Below are 23,851 nucleotides of genomic sequence, written 5' to 3'. Positions count from 1 at the left end.
ATTCCTATTATCAGTTTATAATAGAGACAGAGACTGGATTTAATAAAGTAGTGTGTCTGAATGGATTAAATTGTGCAGTCAAGGTAGATGTCATGACATCCCAGTAAAACAGTGAGTTGCAGGTATATCACAGTGTAAGATGACACTAACCAGTATCAGACGAGGGGACGCTCTTGGTCAGCATGCTGTCTGTGATAACGTTGAATGTGCACAGTGAGAACATCATCGGTATCACAATGAAGCAAAACTCAATCACATTGGACATCAATGCCTGGGACAGAGGAACGTAAATCAATTACTGGAGGTTCACAGTTACCAAAAACTGCTTTCAAAGCTGCAGAAATATTCAGTGCTGATTTTATAAAACTTTATCCCAGTTATCTTAATGTTGCTCCATATATTGGAGAACAGTTGATCAAAAAACAAAAAACTAAAACTAAATTCAGAGACTACATCAGCTACACCAATGTCATTTCTCACTGAGCATGGACTGGGTAAATAAAAGAGATGTGTCTTATAAGTACCAAGAAGGCTTAGCTGTATGCTTTGAGAAGATATGATAAATCAAGGAAGCAGTGTGTTATCATGAACTGGCATTTTATTACGAAGGATTTTATAAGCTGTGAGAAAGTGAAAAGGGCCAGGAGGCCAGATGGCCTTTTTGTAGACAGATTTTTTTTTTTTTATCACCTCAAAGCATTATGTACAGTAATCATAAAACGTTAAAAAGGTTGAAAAGAGGGGGAGGCACTGTTCAGCACTGACAAATCAATAAGATTCCCATACAGGCCAAGCGTCTCTGATTGGCTCTTTCATTTAAAAGAGAATGTTAAAAATGTGTGCGCTATTGCAAACCATTGTCTCCGGTCCAATGTCCTTAAAGGTCCCTGATCTGTGGTATGGATTTCATTTCACAGAACACTGTTCAATTCTTATGAAAGCTGGATGATGGTGTGTAGGCTTATGAAAAAGGAGGCTTTAAACATTAGCTGCGTTACACCTCTAAGCTGTATATAATTTAAAACACTAAGGTCATGTCCGGAAACAGCTGCTCCAAGCCAGCATGGCAATCAGAGAAGTGACTTTTCTAGGAGGAGGAATTCAATCAATCTTAACCGGGGATCATCTGCTGCACAGAAACTCACATACAGAGAGGAAAGACTTGACACTTCAGTTATCAGGAGGAAAGAAAGAAAGGAAAAACCCTCTCCAAAAGAAAAATATATTTTGAACTGTATTAAATGCATTTCCAGGTCAGAAAATAATAGGCCTGCGACCATGGCAACACAGGGTTGAGGCATGGCAGTGCAGAGTTTTGTCATGTTTCTGGTTCCTGAGGAGATACAGAGCAGATCTCTATATAAACACTGCAGAAAAGGCGAATAGTTAACCAGCTGTCTGACATTGATTTCAAGGCCTAAGGACATAGGACATCCTGCACTGCTTTATGGTGTGTGTGTGTTAGGGGTGGGGCAAGTGGGCAAAGGTTGAAGGTCATAAAGCTGCTTCCTATAGCAACATCTTAGCACAGCTCTTCAGAATGGCAAATATGCAGAGCTCCTAGAAACTCTCTCTGTGGCCTTTTACAGGGCTACATAACCAAACGTTTATAGTCTAGTGTGTTGGTGTGCTTGCTGAGCCTAAGAAAACAGGGCTTTGAAGATTTATTTTGACAAGCTTTAAATTATTTAGTATATATGTAGATATAAAGGATATAAACAGAATTCACTTTCATATATGAAGGCAATCGGCATCATTGTTTGACACACCAGTTTTCTCAATGGAATGGAACTGGTCTTTGTCTTCCTTGCATAGTTTTATGTTTCAGGAAATATTTTGTCAAATAGGACGTTCTGGAGTAAGATGATCCGCACAAATTATTTCAAACGGGTCAGACAGTGTATCTGTGCCAAACACTTATAACACGCTGCTCTGGTTGTATTTGCACGAGTTCCAAAATAGCTGATTATGGTACAAATATGATGATTTACACACAAGTTAAACACACCCAGTCATGAGATATTACATCTGTGTCTGTCTCTATAAACACGGAAAGGGGTTTTACCTGGGTATGTATTCAGCATTATTACATTTTGCAAGATGTACATAAGTTGCAAGAATTGGATATAATTTCTCCCCCTCTCATACTGAAAAAGAGCAGGGGCAGAGCTATTAGAATGATTATATTTTTTATAATAAAGCAATATTACTTAGGCGTTTTATTTTGATGAGCAGTATATGACTTTAAATTTAAGATATAAATATTACTGAGGCTTACTTTATGCAAAAAATGCTTAATAAAAAAGTAGCTTTAAAGAAGCTTCACACTGGCACATTTTGAGCTGCAATTTTCCAGTCACAGTAAATCTTTAATAACAGCAAGACATCCTCTCAGTATCTACAGAGAAACTACTCCACAGACAAAACATCTGCTTTGGCACTTCAACTGTTTTGAGAGCTGACACCATAAAGTACATGATTCATCCACAACTCCTATGAACTGCGTATTCAATAAACAAGGGCAGACAAAGAAAAGAAGAAAAGAAAAAGAAAATAATAAATAACAAAAGTCCTTCAGTTTCCAGCAGCCTGCTTTCAGCTGTCTCTTTAGATGAATCTGTATTAAAATAGTAACCCCAGAGGCAAAGATTTCCAGCGTTCATTGACAAACACAAGTTCATCAATTGAAGCACCCCGTATATTTAATTTGAAACAAACTTAAAGAACTCTGTGTGCCGCTGGACAATGTTTAATACCAGCAGCCTTATAATGTCTTTTAATAGTTAAATTCTTAAATATCACATGGGATAACATCAGTGATGGCCTCTGAATAGCTCATTCTCTCAGCTTTGTCAAACTAGAACACGTTTGTAATTTATAGACCAAATGAAGAAGAACAAGTGAAAAATTGTGGAAAAACATCTAAACAAGATTCTCCATCGCTTTGTAGGACACATTTAGTTTGGAAAATAAATACCCCTAGCAGTCTCTACAGCAGTGATTTGGTATCATTCTCAGTGGACTATGATTTGCCTGCTGTGAACGAACAAGCGGATAAGGGATTCTGCATACAGCAGCGTTTTTATTTAATTTTTAAAAGCAGTCTTTAAGGACTTACCTGAGCCACACCCACAATGCTGGCTACACCAATGGACAGCAGCAGCAGATTGCTCTCAGAATACATACTTGTCATTCTTCCAATCACGGCACCCTGTATAACCTGGAAGTGGAAGTGGGAGGGAAATGAAAAAAAAAAAATCTTAACTTGTTGTTTTTATTTCGTAAGAAAGAAGCCCAAACTGTTAGGTTAACAAAACTGCAGCCAACCGGTGACGACCAATTCAATTTAGATGGTAATTTGCAAAAGTTTGTTCCTCAGTACTTTCTGAAAGTTATAGAAACAGTTCCTAATTGATTTTCATTGATTTGCAGTATAGCATTATTTTGCTTGCAAACAAAAACCTTTTTCTTCTATGAATTATTATTAAACATTCAATAAACTTTTTAAATAACCTCTTTCAGATTATTCTTGTGGATCCAGTAACACCCAACAGGCCAAATAAACTTAGACATAGTAGGTTTTCCCCATTGGTATACATTTCCAGCTGTATATCAAGTCATGCATGATTAATTAAATATTTTCACAGAACCAAAATGATATTGAGTCTCTTGGGAATGTACCATTGTGGAAGGAGAACTGTCTTCAGGGGGCGGTCAGACAGGAGGCGCAATTCCTATGATAGGCTATAGTCAGACAACTGTCTGTTGTAGAATCACCTCGGTCTGCCACAGACATCAGGCCCACGGCCCGGCATAAGAATGTGTCTGGAAAATCCCGTAGCCATCATTCCTCCATACTGAGACATGGACTAATGCAGCTGGCCGGAAGTGTGTGGTAAGTGGCTAGAACTACGGGGAAAACCTTTTCACTGGAAGTCAAAATCTAAAGGAGTAGTCTCCAATCCTGTTCCCAGTTGGACAAGTTGTGCAGGTGGTTTCAATCCGTTGCTAAAGACACTGTACTTCTCCAGGGTAAGTGTTGGGACCCCTGGTCTGAATGTGTCTGTCGGTCTATCCTTCTTTCTAAATATCTACCTATCAGTCTCTATATTATTGACAAATTTCTTTTTTTTTTTTTCCATTTCCAAGTTTTGTTTCTCTTTCAGAAACAGATCCCAGTTATACCAGTAAGAAAGCTACTGACGGGTTAACATTCCCCACTATGTTGCTGTAATAAAACGTAGTAGATATGTTTCTTTTTTTCCTCTATATAAATCAGTAATAGTGAAGCATGACTTAGTTATACAGTTCCAAACTATAAAGGCTATCAAGTTATAAAACTAAAACTATGTATACGAAACATTGATTACAGGCATTTTAATTACTGTTTGAAGCTGCTGGATTAGCTGAAACCTATGACTCACTCTTTTATGAATCAGAATGTTTGTCATTGATCAATGTGGGCCGAGATAAGCCATTCAAATTCTCAAAACGGAAATATTTATCTGCTTCTTCTAATTAGCCAGATAAGGACGGGCGCTGCGGCGACTCTTTTGTCTTGCAATCCGTCAACCTGCCCACCCATATAACTCACTCTAACTTCCTAAAACGTCCCAACCGAAATGTGACTCTTGGACTAGAGATGCTATGCCTATCACTGGGAATACTGGAAAAAAAGAGAACAGAGAACAAACAGGTACACTGAGTCTCACATATTTCTTGTAAATGTGTCCCCGGTCATAATTTTGCTTTCCTTTTCCTCCTTGTGAATCTATTATCAAATTTAGATACAGATATTTGAAGTATACCCACCACACAGCTCCACCTAGTATAGTGATAAACCTGCCAAGCCAAAAGACCGGTCTCCCGGCGCGGGAGGTTTAAACACTTGACTGATTTTATAGAATGGTTAGGTCCCTGTATAACAAGCTCATGTACACAATGAGTCCTGTTACAATACATTCCATTGATGAAGAAACTGCTCACATTGGACCATGTTGTGTTACACAGTCAGCCTTATAGCACTATTCTGCTTATTTCATACAGCAAATATTTGTATGAAATGTTATAACATGATGTCAGTTGTTTTAATAAAAACAAAGACCCACATTCATGACACACAATTCTGTTACACAATCAAAAATAAGTACGTTTCTTTGACGTGAATTTGTTGCTGCATCATTTCCATATTACAGAAAAGATAAAGTGCAGGTAAATGTTTCATGAGTATAGCCAAATATGACACAATGGCCTATTCAAACTTCTATCTCATGATAAATGTACCACCCCTTTTTAAAGAAGACAAAGAAACAAAAGCAATAAGTTAACTTTTATTGACGTAAATCCAACACTTAGCATAGTTCTCAAATGAAGGCAAACTCCCATCCTTAACACTAGAAACTGTTCTACCTGAATAAACAACTCAACCATTGTTGATCGAGTAGGCAATAATGCAGGCTTGGAGAATTCTGAGAGCCGGAGTTTAACACGGCATAGATATGAAGAACATTTCTGAATGTACAGATTAACTGACGAACATTTATTATAGTTTAGGAAAGGCTTGAGTCACAGTTGTGTATTGGTCAGTCTTAGTTTATTTAAGTTTATGTAAGTCACTTTAATACGTCAAAGGGGGCTCTTTCCAAACAGCTCCACTGACGCAACTTGCTCAGTCACAGTTTAAGTTTCCTCTACTTTAAATAATTTCTTCCAGGAAGGAATTCATACATAAAGAATAATGCCTCAAAAAATAAATTCAGCTGCATGCACATGTATATGTATGCGTCAGATAGTTGGGTGCAAATATGTTTGGTGGTATGCGTCTCATAAACAGGACCTTGCTGACAGCTTTTTGTATAAAACCCAAGACTCTGCACAGATTTCAATTAGTCAATTTGATTCTCCATTTCTGGGAAGGAGAGCTGGTACAGAAAGGTTCTTTGGAAATCCATATTTATAAAAGTAAAAATCAAACTTCTCTTTTTGTCTGATTGATCCCCCGTTTTAAGTGATATGGTTGGGATTTCTAGACAGCGGTTATTTTCAGGTTAATTAAGCTATGTCATTTACACTGTTACTGCTAGGTGATTACAAATCTTAACAAAGCACAATGTCATGGAAGGACAAACTCAACGTAAAGATTAAGGAATGCCTAATGTAAATGTCACAGTGATTATGCTATGTGTGGTTTACCGCACTTTCTGCAATGTGGAAAGTGACATATACACTCCCTCACCAAGGTGACAACTACTTTAAATTCAAGCTTTTTCTGGGACTGAAGGCTTGCTAGCTTAGAAAGATATCTGCACCTTATCTGAGAATGTAATCTGACCTTCAAGCATGCTGAGCACTCATTAGCAGACAATAGGGAGGATACAGCTGTCTGGAGGCTTAGTAAGAGGCAAGACCGCCGAGCATGACTGGAAATGACACAGGTAAGTTGTGGCAGGTAATTTCCTGAACCAGGCAATGACTCATGCTGAAATAACGCAGGGGGAACCACACTTCAGGCACTCAGCTCCACGGCTGCAATGGAAGAAGGGTCTTTGTCTCCCGCAATACTAGTGGACTACAAGTTCGGGGGGAGAAGAGAATGCACCTGCAACAGTAAATCACCAGATTTTGCTTTTTCAAAAGCATGACAAATCAAAAAATAATGAAATAAGTAAATAAAGGAACAGCTGTGTTTGTCGGACATCCGAAAATAAGATCACAGCAGACACTGCAGCTTCGTGCTCATAGTGAAGTGGGCGATATGGTTGTGGAGCACCCCCTGAAGACAGGGTCGGGGTCAGTTCCTACTCAATACCAGTTATATTCTGTAATTGTGACTGCACTTGGAATTGAAAAATAGGGCCAATACAGAATTGGAACTGGAATTGAGTAGACTGAATTCAAGGGGAGCTAGAAGTCAATGAGGATGATCTGACCTCCATCCTGTAAGGGATATTGCAGTATTGAGCCACATTGTGAGCAGGTTCAGTGCCACCCTTCAGTGCATTCATATGAGCATCCTGACAGGGCTGGGTTCACATTCCATGTCATGTATGTTGAGGCTGTAAAAATTAGCCTGACGTGGGAATTCATTCCTAGTGTGAGCGCAAGCATTCGCTCTGCATTCTTACTCATAAACCATGCCAAGATGAGCAACAGAGAGCTTACACTAATGAGGCTGAGGCTGCTGAACGAACCACCCTTCAGGTGAGCACATGGACACAATGCTTTGAAAATGTTTCTTGTGAAAACTGTAAGTCGCCCTGGATAAGGGTGTCTCCTAATAAACAATTAAATAAATAAACAAACAAATAATAATCATAATCAACAAACCTCCACAGCAATCTCTGTCCTGACAGGTTGTGTGGAGCTCATTCAGAATAGGCCACTGGCCCCTTTGTATCCTTTATATTGTAGGAATTTTCCATAATATCCACAATGATTAAATCAAACCTAGAAGCCTTCAGCTATATAATGTAACTGAGGAGCAGCATGTAATATAATATACATATATATGATGTACACAGGATGTGGATGAAATCCAGTATGGTTCATGACCATCAAACCCAGCCTTCTAAGCTTCTCATAAAGGTAATAAACGCTCTGATTTCAGGCCAGGGTTCATTTCCAGTAAACAGTTAGCTGCTGTAGTAATCATGGTTGTTATTGTTGTTGGGTTCAAAATCTCTCAAACTTTTAACTTGAGTCATTTCTAAAGAACTCTGCTTTAAATGCTATTTTTGACTTGTTTGCAACTACAACAGCATCACAGTTCAATCTCAGAGGGCTTTAGCACTTTTACTTTATATGGCCAGAACTGACTTGGGACACGTTTTTTCTATTAAGTGCAGATACGCAAACACCACATTTTAGCAGGGAATTATATTTCCACCATCACAAGGAAGGAAGGAAGCAAGGAAGCACATTAACAACATTTTTCATTGCAGTGAATGAGCCAGATTTCTCTAGTGTTGTTGAGCTGCTCTACATTTCACATATTTTACAGCTGTGTTTAAGGGTTGCAAGTGCTTTTCTTCTGCAATATAATGTATGTTTCTGTGTTGTGTGTTGGATCATCCAGTTTCTTCCTTGACTTAAATTATTAAAAAATACTATGCAATAAACACGTCCCCCTTACTGAATTTAGTTCTATGATTAGTTTAACATAATTGTTTTAGGCTTATATTATAATAACATCAACACTTCCTATTGTAAATGAATTCCAAACAGCTTTTTCGTGCCTAATGACAAAAAACGTTCAATGACAATTTTGAAAAAGAGTTAAGAAGATGGTCGCAAAGTGAATTTTAAAGCCTGATATGTAACCAAATTGCTTTAACATGATCTGTGCGAGTATTTACTTTCTAATCCTCATCTTATTTTGCCCCCTTATGGAAATCATTCTGAAGGTGCTCCCTGGGATTCAGAAAACTCAACTAGATTGGAAAAAAACAAAACTTATTCAGGGCATAGATAGATACCTGTATCTGTTTCTTGACAAAAAGAGGCAGCTAAACTACCATCAATTACAGCATAAAGGATGATTGACCACATGCAAACCAAATCCATTATTGTATGATTATACTGCTAAATAATTATTGATTTTGACTCTCTTTTAGTGGGTCCCTTTTTTTGTCAATGCTGGGTGAACGTGAACAATAAATAAAAGGCCCGGTCTATACCACATAACCGATCTTGAGAACCGCGTTTGAATAGGATCAGCTCACAGTGCACACACAGGAGAACGCTGTCTCCTGTCCCGTTCTCAAGTACGTTATTCAAATGTTCTGTAGTTTCAAGGCATATTTAGCACTTTCTGTTTGGTTAATAGCCACAAATAAGGTTTAAATGCATAGTGTAAACAGGGCCAAAGTCAGTCTTAAGTACTTAACTCTGGTCCTCTGTGATTCCCTCCCCAGCACCGTCTTTCCCAAACAGCCCCCGTATCGAATCAGAGTGCTTGGGGGTCAGATATTATTCCACAGCTGTTACAGAGCTCTGTATAAATGGACGTCTGAGTAGAAAATGCCTTTAAACCATTTTCTTAACAGTGAAGACGTCATCTGTAGCGCTGATTGTGAGAACAAGACAGGCTGGCTTGTCTTCTAGCATTTGAATGGGGTCACAAGGGCTGTGTGGGTGTGTGAAATGAGAACGGAGATCTTTTCGATCTTTTCACACTAAGTAATCCAACAGGCAGCTACACTTTCACCTAATACAATGATGTGCCTAAACCAGGACAAAAGAGGATACTATAAAATCAAAGTGAAGAAACCTAACCTTACCCTCTGTGAATTCATTCGCATCTGCAGTATTTACTGAGGGCAAATGAAGGGACATGAGTTTCTAATCTTCAGCTAGTATGGCTCTGCCTGATGTTGATATTGTGTGACTTCACCAAACTGCATTAGTGGATGAATCAGCGGAGAAATATCAACCTCTCATGAAACTTTTGACAAAAGATTGCAGTATGCAAACGATACAGCACTTCCACCCTGTGAAGCATTATTTTGATCCAAGGTCAGACTCCCCTGTTATAAATCTCAACATTTCACTGGATTAAGCGAAGCCTAACAAAATTCCTGTATCAATCAATAATAATAATAATACAATATCTTTCATTCATAATTAGTTGTTGAGTGGCTTTATATCATCATCAGCCTGTATCGATTCACTGCTGGATGAAGGCCTCCCCAAGATGATTGCACTTACTTCGATCTCTATATTATAAGAAATCACAACTTGTACAGAAAAAGACAGAAGTGGAAACTTTATATCACTTTGTTTCATATCTGACAGCATGTATTTCCATGGAGTCTCTGAGCTATAGATTTGTAGATTACTTGCTCTTAAAATGTCCTAGAAAAAGTGCGTATGATAAGAATTGCCAAGAATACAAAAAAAAGCAGAGTAGAAGGAGGTTATAAAGATTAACTAGAAAAGTTCCCCCATCAATCTCTTTCAGAAGCTATTTTGGCTACAATTGTTAGAATAGTAGATAACATCCAACACATTGCTAAAAGCAGAGAATCCAGTGGGCTACACATCATGAGAAATGTAACTAAGAAATGTAACGTCAAGACTGAAAGTTTATATAATTTTCCCATTTAAGGCTTGAAAAACGCAGTTTGTTTCTGCTATCTTTCCAGTATCTTTCCATGTGTCCTTGAGGCCAATTTTAAAACCAAGGAGGGACTGTAATGAGGACTGATAAATCATTTAAATAAATAAATAAATCAAATAAACCTGTGTGTTTTAACAGTTGCGTTCAACTTTAATCCCCTGACAGCAGCTCTGCAGTACTGCCGCGCCTTTGGGACAGGAAAGATTAAACACTGTTGTCAAAACTGCACAGCGAGAGTTTGGGGAGGTATTATTGGGCCCAAAGCTAGGAAACTGAAAGACGAGGCCGAAGTGAGCATACTGCCAATGAGGATGTGAAGTGAGGTTATTAAGAGAGCAGCAACAATTACACAGCGCGGCATCAGGGACGGGTGAAGGAAGAAGAGGCACACCTGTAACATCCTCACTGCAGTAAGACGAGGCACGAGGAACCAGACAGCACAGACTGAGGAATTAAACTCATTCTTCACGAGCGCCAGTCCTCTAGGACCTACAGGCCTAAACTGAGAATGTCAACAGTTTGTATCTATATCTGTATCTCACCGACACCTTCACCACTTGCTGCACTTTTGTCCAAGCCAAGAAATCCTTTTTGAATCTCCGGTATGAATCTTCCCTCCATCTCATAGGATTTCAATATCATTTCCCAGTTTAGCTTTTTCTTTTTCAATGTTAATGTCCTGGTTTTCTATGCTATTAATATCTCCTGGACAGCTCCTATTACATTTTTTTAGGGCCACATGTCTCCATTTAATTTAGGCCTCTAGATCCAGACTATTTATCAAATGTGACTTATCCCAGCTTTGGAGAACTGTAGCTGTGCTTAATTTTCACTTTCAGCCAAGGCAGAATAGACTGATGATCAGATTAACTTATCTATTTATCCATTTGTCCATCCATTTAATATATTTACTGTAACATACATGGTTGTACAGTGGCTACCAGTGAGTGTAGTATAAAGCAGTATATTTGCTTTATAATTTGGTAAATTATGTCTGGTACACAATTTTTTGTGTGTATAATTTACAAATGCACAGACAAATAATGCTAAACAGAAATATTACAAATAAAGTGGACATGGGGATTCAAAGTTAAAAACTAGGACTTCTTGATTTAGAGAAGAAGTTAGATCAAATTTCCCATGGATCTGTTGATTGAATGCGTGATGTAATGGCAAATCTTGCTTGGTATGGGGGTGGTAGTGGTGGTACATTTTTTAGATGAAATGCCAAAAAGCTACTTCTAAAGGCCTGAACAGACCAGTGTCCCCTGGAGCTCATTCATGTGACTGCTTCATGCGGAGTGACATACTTTTAGAAACAAGAGGGAAAGTTCAGTGGAGAAGCAAAGACATTACTGCAGACATTCAGGGGGCCAAAAAAAGCCCTCTGTAGGTCTCCGTGGTTTAAAAATACACTGAATGGTTGAAACTGATCGAACAGAATATTAGATTTGTACTACAAAAGAACACCCAAATTGCATTTAGAATAGGTTATGCATGATACAGTGAACTCTGCAGTTTAATACACACTTGAGAACATCACTACAAAAGCCAGGATTGATTTTTCATCCTGAATTCCTCCCGAGCCCAGAGATAATATAACCTTCAGTTCCGGAAATGGCTCTTTCAGTCAGACTCAATTCCAAGGGAACGGTATCACAGCTGCATGCTACAGCCATTAACCTTAACACAATGTACAGCTCAATGAATTCCACAAGCCCACAATCAGTTTTCATTGCATTTACAGAAAACTCTAAATAGTACATTTACCGTGTGGGGAGCTATGTGAATTTCCTTCAACTCTTAAACGGTTTCCACAAATCAAACAAAAGGTCTTAATGACAAATTAAGGGGAACTTATAAAATGATTGAAAACAGTTGAAGAGGGTCATGTGTGCCGCTATACAGAGCCAGCATCAGACAGTCTAAGCATCATCAAAAAATACCTCTTCACAGGATATCAGTCTAATTTAAAACATTTCTACTTGGTTCACTACACTTATAATGTGGTGCTTAATGGGTATTTTGCAGTTGCATTCATGGTACATTGTGAATGAGCATTTGGCCACTTAAATGTTTCCAGCACATTACAAACAATGTGTAGCTCATTGCTTAATTAACAAAAGCCATCAGCAATGGTTAATGATTTTTATTTTTAACACACTCATGAGTATATGCTTTCTGAGAGAAACACTTAGAAGCAATTACCAAACCCAATACACCATGGTTAATGAACAGTCCCCTTGTTAACAGGTCCATGAGCAAAGCAGACTTGAGTCATGTTAAAAGGATAACATTCAATAACAGCTTAATTTTCCTTCCCCCTTGAGCATCAATTTCAGAAATGCATTTGAATTTGAATCCTCAGGTCTTCCCATTCCCATTGCCCTCGCCTTCCTTGCATTAATAATAGGCAATAATAGATGCTAGAGGGACTGCTAAAAGACTATTGCTCATGATTCCCGTGAATGAAGTCCATGTTAACTGGAGTAGAAAAAGTGAGTGAAAATATTTATTTATTTTGTTGCAGTACCTTTTGTAAAATCATATGTCTTTTTGCCCTCTGCAGTGAGTGAAGTGACATTAAAAATCTGTGTGTAGGTCAAGCTCTCCTTACCATCTGAACAACCCCAAAGTAGGCCAAGAGATAGCCAGTCTGTGCCGCCTGCAACTGGAAGAAATTCATGGTGATGATGGAGAACATAACTTGGAAGGCACCTGCAAGAAGAGAAGGGAAAGAAGCACAAGACAAATTCTTCAGAATACAGAGAGATGACAAGGTTTTACTGATTTCTTTTTTTGGGGAAGGGATGATCTGTCTGAATTTATTCTGTGTACCAAAAATGTATCTCTTTATGATCAGCCGTGCTTCATCATAGATGAAGTACCGACACACATTCCCTATAGAGATAAAATGAAAGCCACATAAAAAAATTAAAAACATCCATGCAAAGATATTTTTCCACATGCTAATACAAAGCAGCACTGCACAATATGGTTTTGTTTTGTTTCTTACGTTGAAACATTCAACAGTCTGCTCCCGGGTCTTCAATCACTACGTTCAACCAAGGGCCAAAGGGAATGAGAAGATTCTTCCTAAAGGGCAGCTGGGATATAGCAGTCCCATTTAAAACGCGATCATGGACTTGAGAAGGCTCAAACAGTCTCTTGTGTTTCTTCATCCTTGTCTGTTTTTGTGTCTTTTTACAAATCTGTCAAGAAATCAAAACAACGGACAAAGCGAAACCGCATCCTTTGCTGAGAAAATAGTAATGGCTTAAGAATTTCCTGTTAGTCATGGCTCAAGGGTCCATCTCTAGCAGGAGAAGGAAGGCGTGCTCACATTGTGCTTCAGTCCAGAGAGGTGACCTACACAACAACGCCTGTTTTCTATATTTTCATTCTTTAAAACAAAGTCCTTCCAGCTTGCCAAACATCCAGAGTATTGTATTGAAAAATACACAATATCTTAAAACAAGACCATTATTTTCAGTTCTTTCAGAAACAGTGACTCACCCCTTCCCTACATGTGCTAAAAGCATAAGGAAAGATCTGGAAGGAAATCCAGACTTTTTCTGCCTACTATCAATTGTACACAGCAGAGATCTATAGAAGCCCAGCAGATCTTACTGGGTTCAAATTTTATAAAACATAAAATATTCAGATTACAGTTGTATTACCACAAGATCACTATTGATGTGGAAAAAAGATCATACATGTTTTCAAGAATTTGAGCCATGGACAGGCAATACAATTTAGGCAGTTCATTTTATAAAATCAATATTATGGCATTGTAAAGCATTTCTACTATTATTATTATTATTATTTTTTTTTTTTTTTTGGCATTTATATCCACTATCTTAGGTTTATTTTCATGCACATAGAGCAAATGCACTTATGTAGTCATGGTCACAGGTGTTTGTAAAATTAAGACACAGTCAAGGCTGTAATGCTCTCTAGGTTTATGAGATAACCTTAAAAAGCCATTGTTGGTTGTGGTTTCACAGCCTCTCTACATGAAGTCAGAGTGGATTTCACATGAATCATGAACATTTTCCACATTTGAGGGTGCCCCTTAGAAAGTATCAACATCATCCCATTTACATCCAGCGATGGTGTTACCTTGTGGCACCCCTGACGTTATCTTGACTGCAAAGATCTTGGCAACTCCCGGGAATTTCATCAGCCGTGCGATCTCGCTCAGATTGAACACGGACCCAGCTTTCGCCTTCTCTGGAGGGGCAAACAAGAACTTACTTATAGTTAAAGGAGATGGTTAAAGCACACAAAACAATTGCATTAAATCTTGTCCTGTAGAGCATATGTGAGGAAACTGTACCAAACACCACAGGCACTGCAATACCAACAAATTCATTACAAAGGCCTTTTGTGAGGTCTGTCTAGCCACTGCATAAATATTCTGTGGAAGTCCCTAATGTAAACATATAAGAACATAAGAAAGTTTACAAACGAGAGGAGGCCATTCGCCCCATCGTGCTCGTTTGGTGTCCAATAATAACTGAGTGATCCAAGGATCCTATCCAGTCTATTTTTAAATGTTCCTCAAATTTTCAGCTTCAACTACATGGGAAACTTGGTTTAATCTGATCACATACTGACATTATATTCAAGGCTAGGTACATAAAACTTGATTATCTGCAGATAATTAGTAATTAGTATCAGTTATTAGGAAGTTCTATACGTTTTAATATTTCAAATTCTGCTAGTTAACTTCCAGGGACCTTCTGCATTTCCACCCAGGCAGTCACTTAGTTCTCTGTGTATCCAGTGGAAACAGCAACAGTCATGCAGGGTAGGAAATTATGTTATTTATATATACGTAAAGCAGGAGAGTGTACAAATGTAGCAGTAATGACAACTAATAGCTTCCAGATGCTAATCTTGAATCTGGAGGTTTGAGTCATGTTTCTTATTTTATTGATAATCATGTTGTTTATTTATTTAAGTAATTTTTATACATAAAAAATGATTAAAAGTTGCATCTCTGCACATAATTGCTCCCCTTTTACTAATCTGTATTTTAAATTATTTTAAGAATTAAAGTATTTTATATTAATTCTTATCACTGAAATATCTCTAAATTGATATTGGGGTTTCATAACAATGGCCTCACCGAGGTTAGTAAAATACTGCAGTATTTAGCCCATCAACACAGACTTTACTTTTGCAATTTGTTCAGACAAAAAGGCTTTCCGTCTCCTCAGAACTTCCTTTTATCATACAGTGGTGTCTCGGTCTTTATAATTACACCGTAAAGCTGAATTATTAACTGACTCTCCCCAAATTAAATAATTTCTCTAGGATGGGAGAAAGAGAGACAAAATAGAGAATTTAGCCCAAGGAGAATTAGATATATTTGTTCTAAAATTAAAACCAGGAGATACAATGTAGACATGGCAGTTACTGGATTGATAAAACTGATATTTTATTGTTAATTTTGATATGAAACAAAAGGTGAATGTGTTCGTCCTTCAATGTAATTTTGTCACAGTATTTTAATGTTGTTATGTTGTTGATTTTTTTTTCATTTTCAGGCTTTTTCATTGATCCATCATTTTATTATTCATACAAACTTAGTATTGTAATATGGACGATACACTTGCACATGATTTGAATCCCAATTTGAGCCTGCTAGTTTAAAGAGCCTTACTGTCAACATGCTCCTGAGCTCCTGGCTGTTTCTTGGTATGTTTGGGAATGAAGCTGATCACAAGGACAGTGCTGAGGAGACTCCCTCCAGCCCCCACAAATGCTGCGAACGATTCCCTGAAAGACGGAAGGCAACGGAACACTTTCATGACACCTCAGAAATATTCAACTGTGTGAAAACATTAATGGAAAAAGTTTGAAGACCCTTGCATTAGTGGACAATATTTTAACACTGTGACACCGTCGGGGGATGACCACGGCGCTGGGCTCTACAAAAAGGAGAGGTCTAGAGAAGTAGTCAGACACAGGCAGAGATATAGCACAAGGATGTGTAATTACAATTTACAGTGCAGGGGGGAAAACAAAGGAAAATCCAAACAAAAGCCTGGCTCTTAGATAAGCCTACCTAACTTATTGAGGTCCCTCTCTAAAAATGAAATGGTAACAAAACCCAACAAACACACAGAAGACAAAGCCAATAAATTGTCTGAATCACAAATCCACATGCAAATCCTTGTCCATAGACATAGACATTCAGGTACCAGTATACCCTCCCGCTGCCTCCTTCCAAGGCTTCTGGGGGGATGCAGAGATATTCTTGGTGGCCATTTTGTGTCCCACTGCACCACAATACATATGCACACATGCTATAAGATTGTCTGTGTGGTGGGGGGTTTCAGTTTCAAGAGTAATCCATACATGTCAACAGTTCTACCATTTGCTCAGCCATTTCCTGAAAATGAGATCAACTCAAACCAAATGACTTACAGCTATTTTCTTTGTTATGATGTGTCTTTGCTTATGCAGTCCAACAAAAACCATCAAGGCCAAGGGGTGGGCCTACACCCAATTAAATGCACCATTTCTCTCGTCACACTGTGTTTCATATGTTTGGTAATTCTGCATATTTTCAAGTGGTTGCCTTTTGGAAGTCTAAGTCTTAATTAGTCCCCAAATTCAATATCAGGAGACAGTTGTGTAATCAAAGAGAGCTTAAATAAAACAAGATTAGGGTTTACTGAATTATAGGGCATTCATTACAGTTAAGATACAACTGTATACTTTGCAGGGAGGAAAAAAACAACCAGTGAAACCTAACAGGGAAACAGATATTTATAGCCATTTAGTTATACAGAAATATCCTATGTTGCAGGTGATACAATTTTGCCACTTTTCTCCTTATCATTGCTTAATACAAGGGATATTTTAAAAGTTATCCATCTGATATTTAAAAAGACACTATACGCATGGAGCAGAAGAGTATCTGCAATATCAAGCTAGTGTATGGCATGAAGCATTAAAATTAACTGACCCCACTTCTGTGGCCATCAAGTCTTTCAATATCTGATCATTGGTGTGAGGGGACAGGATATCTTGGTTACAGACAGGTTCATCCTTTTAAATGAACACACACATACAAATAAAACTATTTAAATGCATTTAATAACAAGTGTGTGATCTGGGTGCCAGAGTTGTCTTCCAGAACATCTCACAACAGCAATAAAAGCAACAGAGCCTAATCCTGGGGTTTACAGTAACAATAGACCACCAGGCCTAACTGGGAGTAAACAGCTGGGCCTGTGTGTACAGTCTCAGGCCCCCGGCTTCAGCTATAATGTAAGCAGGAGGAAATACCATTCCCCTCCTACACCCAGACTGCCTCCAGAGTCCAACACAGAGCAGAGTGTGTTTCCCAGGCAGGAGGCCCTTCTGCCAGGAAACACAGCAAAACAAAAACAATGTGACACTGAATTCTGAGGAACTGTAAAACCACTTTTCCCCCTAAAAAACCACTGTGATGGAAGGCTGAATAATTTCACATGGCCACTGTAACAGGGTAATGAAAGACACTATACAGGAAAAGGCACAGAAGAGCAGGCTGATTCAACACTGTCCTCTAGGGATGGGAGTCTGAGCAAGTTCACCAGTGATAGGAAAACAACAGCACACAGCACAGAGAAAGACTTATTGCACAATGTATCCGGTCATAAGTGGACTATTTTCATCTCAGTATCCAAAATGATGTTTGCAAAGGCCAAACTGGGAAAATTGTACATAAGGATGTCAGTCTGAACGCACTCATTTCTTGCAGCAGTAAACTTCTAACTTGATATCTTCAGGTAGCTCGTTACACAAACTGCTCTACTGCACAAATGTTTAGGCTTTTGTGGGTTAGCAATCTAGTTTGAAAAGAGCACAGTATACAATAACAGTCTAGGTTGGAAACCTGACATCTCATTTGTCCAGCTCATCAGTAACTGCAGCATACATCACTGTAGATCACTGAAATAAACTCCTGAGGTACTTAAATGGTGTGTTTTCCTCATGTTTTAAGCCATAGGATAAAGGCATATTGCTTTGGTAGTAGGTACAACTGGCTCTGAAGAATGAAGCCAAATGAAGACCCATTCCGTCTGTCTGAGAATCTCCCACAGTGGTTTTCCTTGAAGATATACATCAAAGACATCATAGATAAATTACATCAGCACCTGTGAATGAGAAAAATATTGTGTACTTGAAGGACCACCAAACATCTGAAATAATTTACAATCCAACAGAAAAAAAAAAGTGTCTGAAACAAATACAAATAGGATTTGTCAAACCCAGCAGATAAAATATTGTATTTGAATACAATTATTCAAATGTTGTTGTTTAAAAAAAAGCAGTTGATACGTTGTGTTTAAATGTGAATGATTGTGTACCCCACTAACGGAAGGTTTGCCATTAAAAAAAAAGGTTCAAATTAGACTCTGTAATGATGATGCTGGTATAATGACTGTCTTGATGCTAATGATAATTATGGCTTTTCAGATACTCTCTGGAAGGGAATAAAACTAATGGAAGCAAGTTTATTCATCATTCTTCAAAATACAAATGCAAGTATGTTCCCACTATTCATAACCCTCTGAGTTCACACACACCAAAATAGTTTCAGAGACCTCAAACAAACGAATACCTTTGCTGAATCATCACTGTCAGAACAATAACCAACAGGGCTTACACAAGAATGCCAGCAACTGTAGCTAAGGATGTGCTGCGAGCTGGGCAGAAGTAATTACTGGTTTCTATTTTCTACCAACCTGAAGGAATTTAAAACAAAGACAAACAGAAAAAAAACTACTGTGAGAACCCAGGCAACTGTCACTTTATAAAATAATGGCCCCTATCACACAAACCCTCCCACAAATATAGATAGATAGAAAGCTATAGATAGACAGGTCGACAGACAGTCCTCTCTCTCCAATCAAGTAAAAGACCACCTTCTTATGAATCAGGGATGGTGTTCTTGGGGTTATTCCTCCTCCTCCAAACACGGCGAGTTGAGATGATGCCAAAGAGCTCGATTTTGGTCTCATCTGACCACAACACTTTCACCCAGTTCTCCACTGAATCCTTCAGATGTTCATTGGCAAACTTCAGACGGGCCTGTACATGTGCTTTCTTGAGCAGGGGGACCTTGCGGGCGCTGCAGGATTTCATTCCTTCACGGCGTAGTGTGTTACCAATTGTTTTCTTGGCGACTATGGTCCCAGCTGCCTTGGGATCATTAACAAGATCCTCCCGTGTAGTTCTGGGCTGATTGCTCACCGTTCTCATGATCATTGAAACTCCACGAGGTGAGATCTTGCATGGAGCCCCAGACCGAGGGAGACCGACAGTTATTTTGTGTTTCTTCCATTTGCGAATAATCACACCAACTGTTGTCACCTTCTCACCAAGCTGCTTGGCGATGGTCTTGTAGCCCATTCCAGCCTTGTGTAGGTCTACAATCTTGTTCCTGACATCCTTGGACAGCTCTTTGGTCTTGGCCATGGTGGAGAGTTTGGAATCTGATTGATTGATTGCTTCTGTGGACAGGTGTCTTTTATACAGGTAACGAGCTGAGATTAGGAGCATTCCCTTTAAGAGAGTGCTCCTAATCTCAGCTCGTTACCTGTATAAAAGACACCTGGGAGCCAGAAATCTTGCTGATTGATAGGGGATCAAATACTTATTTCCCTCATTAACATGCAAATCAATTTATAACTTTTTTGAAATGCGTTTGTCTGGATTTTTTTGTTGTTATTCTGTATCTCACTGTTAAAATACACCTACCATTAAAATTATAGACTGATCATTTCTTTGTCAGTGGGCAAACGTACAAAATCAGCAGGGGATCAAATACTTTTTTCCCTCACTGTAGCTCCCAGTACTTTCAAACTCGTCAGAAGGTAAAACAGTGATTCATCCTCCTGTGAGCGTCTTCATTTCTAATGGAATACAGTACAGTTTTCGAACCGTGACTGGAAATCTAATCGGGTTCAGGAATGTTTTCTGTAGGTTGGATCAGATTTGTTCAGACTTGATACTAGGCCAGTCTGTGGACTTGGGTGGTTCTGTTGTGTAGGCTTGTGTGTGGGGCGCAGCATCCACCATTAGTCACTCACACAACACAGCCAGTGGGACTCTGGCATCAAATGGAAAAATAGACTGCCTTATCTCCACCAAAAGGCTAAAAATAATAATAAAAAAAGATGAACACTCCCATTCTGCCTTTTAAAAGGTCACTCTAACCGCTAATCTATGCCTTTATTCACTGGATTTTTTTTTTCTTTGTATCTGGCAACAGCGAGTCCGTGTAGCCACAGAATAACTGCAAGCAAGAGAGGCTGCATGTAATAGAAAACTCAAGCCGTTATAATTGCTGTGTAAATGGTCCTGGTGTCCGAAACTGTTGACATGAACAGTGACACTCTCAAACAAAGAGGCTGTTGAATATTCACATCTGGTGGGCTGACAATACTCTATCCACCCACCGAACACATTGGGTCGTGAGAGTTTTAAGTTTGGCTATATCTTGGGTTTGACAAATACAATGTGAATGTTGCAGGAGCGTTTTACCCTGACCAGTCTAATAGGGCTAATTAAATCTTCTCAGATTTTTCGCCTAGTTATGCCATATTAACATCTGACAAGTGCAAATACAGATTGTGCTCAATTCTATTATATTTCATGCATACATAAACAGTATACATACACTCAGTGGCCACTTTATTAGGTACACCTGCTCATTAACACAAATAGCCAAACAGCGACTCACTGTGATGACTTTGTTGCAATGTTGCCAAAATATTACTATGGTTAGCTTGGCATGGAAAACACTTTAATTGCTTCTTCTAGGTTAATTAGACACTGAGGATCGTTGGTAAAAAAAACAAAAAACAAATCAGTTTCACAAATCATATTTGCAACATGTTTATGGCTACAAACCCCCATACAGATTAAAACCCTTTTATGTTTTCCCTCGAAGTAATTTAGGTAAATTATTAATAAAAATAATACTGTAATAAAATCCCCTATTACATAATTAAAGCCTACTTTTCATAATTTACCTACTTTAAATATGAAAAGTAGGCTTTAATTATGTAATAGGGGATTTTACTACAGTATTATTTTTATTAATAATTTACCTACTTTAAATATTAATAAAAATAATAAAGTCATTATATCCACTATTAGACAATTACACAATTTGTGTATTTAATCAACATGGACAAAGTCTGCACTACTCTCTCAGTATTCACTCCCAATATTCCTGGACTCTGTTCACAAATCATACGCCGGTGCCTATGTTTAGTGCAACAAGCCACAGCCCTTTTATTGTATTAACTAAGGAAAAGAATGTGCTCTAGAAACATTTATTGCAGCATCTGTTTGTCCTGCAACCTATTCAATCAAAATTTCCAGCCAACTCTATACAAAAGGAAAGATTTGGTGGTTCGATATTAAAAAAAGTATTTAAACTCTGAAAAGCTACAGTGTGTGATGAATGAGGTTTTAAAACTCGACAGATAACGTAACTCTTTGTGACATTTAGTTTCTTCCTACCTTTGCAGCAGGTATTATTATAATTATTTTTTCAAGTCTGCCACTGTTTAAGCTAACACTGATCTTGAAGTGTAACCATAGAAAAACCTCTTATGCATTTCAATACATTTATTAACAGACATCCTTATTCAGGATGACATCATCATGTCTATAAGTTCAGCGCAACAGTGAAAGAGCTCAGCGAAAGGAGTATGACAAAATGCCGCTTTGTTTAACCCACTACAGCACATACTCCCTAAAAAAGATCAAATAAAATACACGAACTGGGAGTGTTCCTTAAGCGCTTAAGGTGAAGATAATTTGCACAACCTTTTGATTTCAACATCACAAGCTGGAGCGCCTTCACAGATTTAAATGGGATTCTGACTAATTAGCTACCTTTGCCAAAGAGGTGTGAGGTCTGACTAGGCGAATCAAGCCCTAAACAAACAATAAAGATGAGTGCATCGCTCCTAGAGAGCATTGTCTTTTGATTCTGCACCTCATTTACCAGGGTTTCTGTATTGTGTTTCACTGTGTATCTCATTGTGGTAGTATGTTGTATTCCAAATGTTTTTGGTCAAACCGCTCCACGCTATGACCTTTCAGCCTACGTAACGGTTTATAAAACCATAGTGGCGACAGCAGTAAGGAATCGGAATGAATAATGGCAAAAGCAACTGTGACACTCAATCAAATCTATCTATATTTATAATCACTCATAGTTATATAATGTACGCATGTGTGTAAAAAGAGTTTGTACTTCTGTGGCTAATGGATATATTATTTGACTTTTTAATTGTATTCTTAATCAAATTGCCAAAATGGACTCCATCATAAACAACACCAATTTTTTCTCCTCACAGGAGCACTTGATTGAATTGATCTGTTTAATACTGGTGAAAGATCAACACCTCTGTTGTATAAATTGTGACACTGGGGGGTGATACTGTGAGTGTCTAAGGGGGTTAATACCTGTACCGAAAGATTGGGTCTTTGCTCAGCGTAAGTTTTATAAAGGCTGTACAACAGATAACAAGCTCCGGCCTGTACAGACCAGTGCAGACTGGTGTCCGGCTGTTATTTTTCCATATGGCCGGTTGTCTTGGCGTGAAAGTGTCAGCTGAGGGGTCCAGCCCTACCTTATATACCTGCCACCATGAACTACAACTCTACTATGTCACAAAAGGACAAAGATTATTTAATAAATATACAAAAAACAATAATACATAATAAATTAAAACATACAATTACTCAAAACTTGTCCATGTACAGTATTTTGTAGCAAATGCTAGTAAGTAAAACATAAGTAAATCTATCACTTATGTTCAGTAAACAAAACAAATACTTGTTATTGTTAAATATAAGTGAAGTTACAGAAAAACACTAAAAAACATAAAACAAATAATGTACTAGGTTACTAGGTTTAAGCAACCCTGATAAAAAAAGTAAATCCAAGTACATTTGCAGTAATGAAAAGTGAATAATAATTTGTAGTAATATGCAAGTAAAAGTTTGAAATAGAAGTAGAAATAGAAAGTTAAATAAAAATACCAAGTCATTTATTTGTGTGTGTGCTCACATGCTCATTCATGTATTTATCAAATGTCAATGTTATAAATGTACACTGTAAAAGGAACAACCCTTTTTGAACACACAAAATATGATGTCAAATGCAGATGAAAAACTGCCGACTGTGTTCCACTATTGAATGGCATATCACTTCACTGCATCCGTGCTTCACTTCAAGAGCTCCAGGTTGCACCTGACTATTCCTGTCCACAACCTTCTCATCGCCTTCGGCCTGTCTGTATGAACAAGGCACACACACACACAGCTGTTCCCCCTTGAGCAGACAGAGGTCTTCCGCTCAGAGGCCCCCCAGTGAAATCAGAGCTGACCCACACACACACCCGAGTGCATCTGCCACAACTACAAGTCAAAAAACAGGGCCCAAGACAAGGCCGGCAAAGTGATTGAGTTACAGGAGGGCTGTAACACAACAAAAACTGTACCATTACCAACAGCTGTCCACAACCCCCACGACATCACTAAACACTCATGGGAAACTCTGTGAGAATCCAAGCTATGGGGAAGACTTCCCAGCAGTGATTGGAATGGGTAAAGGCATAAGTGGAACAGGAATATTCGGACACTTCGAAGAAAAACAACTAACTAAGTATAAACCAGACCATCAACAATGTATTGATATGAATT

At 38.3% G+C, this 23,851-nt stretch overlaps 1 protein-coding gene across 2 annotated transcripts in view; it reads right to left on the bottom strand.

Annotated features, from left to right (window-relative positions):
* Positions 1-23,851, bottom strand: part of slc67a1 (solute carrier family 67 member 1) — a 43,216-nt gene that overhangs the window by 1,938 nt on the left and 17,427 nt on the right. For both annotated transcript variants that reach the window (XM_066701114.1, XM_066701113.1), the window contains exons 6-10: positions 15,789-15,904; positions 14,240-14,350; positions 12,735-12,835; positions 3,119-3,220; positions 151-271 (exon numbers count right to left, since the gene is read on the bottom strand). In XM_066701114.1, the coding sequence (XP_066557211.1) occupies positions 151-271; positions 3,119-3,220; positions 12,735-12,835; positions 14,240-14,350; positions 15,789-15,904 (551 nt within the window). The remainder of the gene's footprint in view (positions 1-150; positions 272-3,118; positions 3,221-12,734; positions 12,836-14,239; positions 14,351-15,788; positions 15,905-23,851) is intronic.

Source organism: Amia ocellicauda, chromosome 4 (assembly GCF_036373705.1).
Source record: "Amia ocellicauda isolate fAmiCal2 chromosome 4, fAmiCal2.hap1, whole genome shotgun sequence".
Classification (NCBI taxonomy): Eukaryota; Metazoa; Chordata; class Actinopteri; order Amiiformes; family Amiidae; genus Amia; species Amia ocellicauda.
This window is presented reverse-complemented; position numbering and strand designations above follow the sequence as displayed.